At 37.4% G+C, this 4,821-nt stretch overlaps 1 protein-coding gene across 3 annotated transcripts; it reads left to right on the forward strand.

Annotated features, from left to right (window-relative positions):
• The first annotated feature begins 204 nt into the window (after nt 1–204).
• LOC105264490 (uncharacterized) lies at nt 205–2,275 on the forward strand. Of its 3 annotated transcripts, none has more exons than XM_011301392.1 (4): nt 205–349; nt 698–899; nt 989–1,309; nt 1,388–2,275. In XM_011301392.1, exons 2-4 carry the CDS (start codon nt 777–779, stop codon nt 1,469–1,471), a joined length of 528 nt encoding a protein of 175 aa, XP_011299694.1. In that variant the 5' UTR covers nt 205–349; nt 698–776; the 3' UTR covers nt 1,472–2,275. The 3 variants fall into 3 exon arrangements, with proteins under 3 accessions (XP_011299694.1, XP_011299692.1, XP_011299693.1); XM_011301390.1 differs by having other exon boundaries at nt 1,042–1,309; XM_011301391.1 differs by having other exon boundaries at nt 715–899; nt 1,042–1,309.
• The last annotated feature ends 2,546 nt before the right edge of the window (nt 2,276–4,821 follow it).

Consider the following 4,821-nt stretch of genomic DNA (forward strand, 5'->3'; position numbering starts at 1 on the left):
CAAAGTATAAACAAAGTAAATTTTTAAAAATCATCCAATTGAAATTTCATATTTTTTACTACAATAATCCATTGAGTATCATTTATTTTATACTGGTATATTTATGTCGCCAGTATAGAGTTGCACTATCTTAAACGAGAGAGCGCTGCGAGCATACATGCTGACCGGCGATCCACGGACGCCCGAAATGGCGACTGGTCTTCGTACACGCACGTAACTGTTTGTGAGCCGAAAATTTTTGCTCCTGTGAATTACGACTAATTAGATGGAAATCAGTGTATTTTGATGTTCAAAGTTACCGTATACATTAATCGCCAGTCCAAGCATTACAGTTTGAGGTTATTCTAAAGTAAGTTGTATTGTCGTGGATAAAAAACCAATAGCGATCAAGGCATTCCTTCATATGAATAGTTATCACTCTGGAAGTCTAATGTCGATCGTTCTGGGATGGTGAAAAGTATATATTAATCTTATGCAAGTAGACAACAAATTCTCCTCGTACTCTCGCGGCCTCACAATGATCGCAATCGATTTTCAATATTCCAATAGAAAAAAACGTAGTGTCATTAAATGTGCAATGTAAAGGTTCAGTTCCATTCGTTTGTCTTTCTCACTCAATTTCTATCCTGTAGATAAACTCATCAAAGTCCCGATGTTAGAGTAGAGACGATGGACGGTTATTCTCACGTAGTTGTAGAATTTTTATTTGAACAGTGCAGACGAAAAAAGTCAGTGGCGTTACTCGCCACGCAATGGATGTATTTACATGATGGAAAATGGGTATGTCGTTATCCGCCGAAAAAAAGATTGGCAAAGATTACAGGAATGGGCCAGGGAAGGCAAGAAGCCTCAGAAAGATTGGGGGGAACACACCGACTTGGTTGTTCTTGCGTGGGCAGGTGAGAATTTTGAACTTATTACACGATCTTTCATGTAAAAATTTGCTAAGTGACTTAGTGGATTTTTTTTTCTTGCTGAAAAAACTTAGAAAATTTCGAGTGTGGACTACGATGACTTGAAATATCATATGTACAACAACAGAATCTCGTATCTGAAGAATCCGAGGTGGAGGAAACAAGTAGCGTTCATGCTATGTCCAGGAAACGAGCAAAAATGGTATTCAAAAATTCCAAATATTCTCCTATTATGGAAAACAATGAGCATGATAGAGACGACGAAGAGAACGACAGTGATCCTTCAGAAGAAAATCGGAAGCGGAAGCGTCCCAGAAGTTCTGGCTCTTCTGGAAGTGAGAATGATCAAGAACAACTTCCACATTCGAAACGACATGATCAAGTTAACCATTCACGTGCGTTTATTATATTTTTATAGTTTTTTTCATTACTGAGCAGTTGTTGAAATTTGACGTTTATTATCCATTTTTTAGAGACTAATAAGAAAGATCGTGAATTATCCAGTCGACAGAAACGTGGAACTACTGATAGTTCAAGGTCTGACAGGTCGTTCTTGAATAATAGTCCCCAAGTCAAGGATGCAACCTTGAATTCTGGTCATTGCTGTCTTTCTGGGGGAAAAGAAAATGCACGACCTGGAAGAATAGAAAATCCAGAACTCATCCTCAATAAGCCTCGAAGTTTCCTACGAAAATCGAGAGTAAAGATTAAGGGTGCTGACCCTCGTTTTGAAGAACTCCAGGAGAGAATTAATACTCCTGATCGCAGATTTCTGACCGATCATATACATTTCAAGATGGAAATTTTACACGAGAATATTTTGCATGGTATCGACTGTATTAGAAGAAGCTCTTCCAATGATGTAAAAAATCAACTTAAAGATTCGAAGATTTCGATGGTATCTGAGAATCAAAGCCCTGGACAAAGTACACCATTGCCCGAGACCATTCTTGACGGGTCTCCCTTTCGAAGTACTGGAAGAATTTATTGCGTTCGAAAATTTTCTCGATCCTTTGCTACACCAAGGCGATGAACGGAAAAAGGCAGCACCGAAAAAGCAGGACGCACTCCTGATCATATTTCATGGGTTAACATTGAAAGTCACAGGTTTCAAAAAATCTATCCATATTATTATTGCAGCTGTTATGCATCCGGATGTGCAACTGCACTGCAGTGGGGTATGTCGAGTGACCAAGGGTGAAGGAAAGCGGGCTTTCAACAAGACCATCTCTTACAAGTGCATGGAAAAAGTATTATCTACACGATTTCCTGGTGATTCTTGTCAATAGATTACAAGTGAATATTTGGCGGGAGTAAAGGGCAGAAAAGGAGCGTCTGAAAAAAGGATATAATCATCTGGATCGACATGCATATAATTACGCTTCGCTTCGCTCGGTTAAATCGCGGATTCCGGGCGCGATGACATAAAATTTTGTATGAAACGCGTGCGTAATATATTTTTCGACTCGTGGGATTGTAAAACTCGCCTTCGGCTCGTGTTACAAACCCCCCACGAGTCAAAAAATATATTACGCACGTGTTGCATAATATACTATTAGCTAGCCCTGTCCTCATCGTCGATTCCTACCTGGGTTTTCGTTTTTTCCTTAAAAATTACAAAGCTTTGTGATTTGAAAACCATTGTTCAGCCCTGCCGGAATAAAGTGCGAATCTGTGTGCATCTATTTTGTTTTCATTTTTTCAGTCTCTTTTTTGTAATGTTGCATTGATATTCATATTAAATATTCCAATCATTATCTATCCATTCAATACTTGTAATCTTGTTCAGAAATGGAACACATTTGTTACGGACGATTTCTTGAAGTTAAATAATCGAGAATGTAATCCTTGCCGAGGGTTTTGAATTTCCCGAGCTTAATGTCTATTTCATATCACATTTCATATCACGATCCTTCACCATCTACGCTTGGAATGATGCGCCAAATTTGCGCTCAGTAGCTGATTTCATTTGTTTTCGACCACATCGTTTTTTCGTTTTAGACTCCTCATATCCTTACCTGTTAATCATGAGATGACATAACATAACGTAATTCATAAGTCATGATGACAACATTTTTCAAATTTTAAATTCGGAATACTGTTTCCAAATCGAGTGTTATTTTTTCATTGATTTTTTAAACTGGTTTGATAAAAAAGGACGTACATAAACAGGGGACCAGTAAGGCAGGGTCAGGATAATCTCCAAACCCCAATTGGTAGCTAATTAGCCAACCTTTTGTCTGTGAATAAGTCCCAGTGGTGACGATATTTCCGGAAGCCACGCATAGTGGCGTGCAAGTTACACAAAAATGGCTGATCCGCCAAAATTGGCGTAAATTTCAGTTTAAAATTTTAAATAGGAAATTAAAAAATAAAAATTCGCAATCAAAAACATCGGCGAATAGATTTCAGAAATGGTTCTAGGCAATTATTATTCTTCTTCCAAATTTTCCAACTCTAAATGTGAAAAATAAAAATTTGCCACGCTCAACGTTGCAATATATTTCTGAAAATTCCACTGCAGATTTTCATATTATATTTTTCATTTTGAAAATGAGATCTAAAGATGAAAAATCAAGTTTTGCATTTGTGAAATGAGGAAATAAATGTTCTCTTTATATCTGTGGTGAATCGTACCTTCTAACTTGTAATTTCGATATAATGATAGAATCTGGAACTAGAAATTTGGTGAAGGCATGCACGTATGAAGTTTTAATTGCAATGTTTTTCCTATTCGACATTGTTTGAGTTCATTTTCATTAGTGCAATTGCACCGTTTAGATTTCCAAGAAAATCATATATATTATATGATAGTGCATAATATCAACCACTTTTTTGATTGAGCATTGTCATTCATCGAAAATGACGGGGAAACTTATTATTTGTTAGGGGCAATGCCAGCTCTATCCTTCGGTACTTCCATTATTAATGAACACAGGAAATTAACGGATTTTTACCAATTTTCGTCATAAGATGATTGTTCAAAGTATTGTTCATATTCCCCCAAGATTTGCTCGAATATCACATTTCATTCCAGTATGTCAGAAACTGAAAGTGTTGGATTTTGAATCTGTATTTGAACAATTTAAAACTATATTTCTGATATTCTGGTAGATAAGTAAAATTGAAAAAGAGCAATGCAATTCTGTCATTCATGACCACGCAGCTTCTTTTCCCAAGGGCTGCCATGTGAGGAACCGGAGTAATAAATAAATGGATAAAGAAAAGAATTTGAAATAAATCAGATGTAATCATAACTGGGAGGAATCAGAAGAAAAGTGAAATGTGAATGTGAAACGAAATGAAGCTTTGAATTGTGCCGCTAGATGGCCAAAACCTTCTGCAGGGGAAACCCTAGAGCAAAGTTATTGAAAGGACGCTCGCTAAACAGATAAATCATCGGAGAAAGAGGAGAGTATCCTCGCAGTGTACTATACCGTACGCTTTTCTGAAATCCGATCAAATTGCAGCGCTCATTCGGAGTCGCCTTGAATTTAAAATTTGCTAGTAGCCTGTTGGCTATAGTAGAGTCATTTGTTAGTAGCCTGTTGGCTATAGTAGAGTCATTTGTTAGTAGCCTGTTGGCTATAGTAGAATCATTCGAAAGTGGCCATTGGCTATAGTAGAATCAATTGCAAGTAACCTGCTGGTTGTAGTAGTGTCACGGAATTGCAAGTAACCTGCTGGTTGTAGTAGTGTCACGGAATTGTAAGTAACCTGTTGGTTATAGTCAAGAAGGGAGGGAACCGATCTCTCGTAATTAGTTAAAATTCTGGGGTGGGAAAACAATTAATATTCTTACTACTCTGATTCAGAGAATATCGAATGGAGAAGCGGGTAGAAAAATTCCGACAATCAGTCAGGGCCCGTAAAATGGACAGAGGATTATGAAGAGCTAAATTAATGC

Source organism: Fopius arisanus, unplaced genomic scaffold (assembly GCF_000806365.1).
Source record: "Fopius arisanus strain USDA-PBARC FA_bdor unplaced genomic scaffold, ASM80636v1 scaffold00022, whole genome shotgun sequence".
Taxonomy (NCBI): Eukaryota; Metazoa; Arthropoda; class Insecta; order Hymenoptera; family Braconidae; genus Fopius; species Fopius arisanus.

What these genes read in the sequence shown, in the direction of transcription:
- LOC105264490 (XM_011301390.1), top strand. Translation starts at nt 777, where the DNA reads ATGGGTATGTCGTTATCCGCCGAAAAAAAGATTGGCAAAGATTACAGG. An exon ending in GGTTGTTCTTGCGTGGGCAG is followed by an intron (nt 900 to 1,041) that starts GTGAGAATTTTG and finishes GTACAACAACAG; the next exon opens with AATCTCGTATCTGAAGAATC. An exon ending in TGATCAAGTTAACCATTCAC is followed by an intron (nt 1,310 to 1,387) that starts GTGCGTTTATTA and finishes TCCATTTTTTAG; the next exon opens with AGACTAATAAGAAAGATCGT.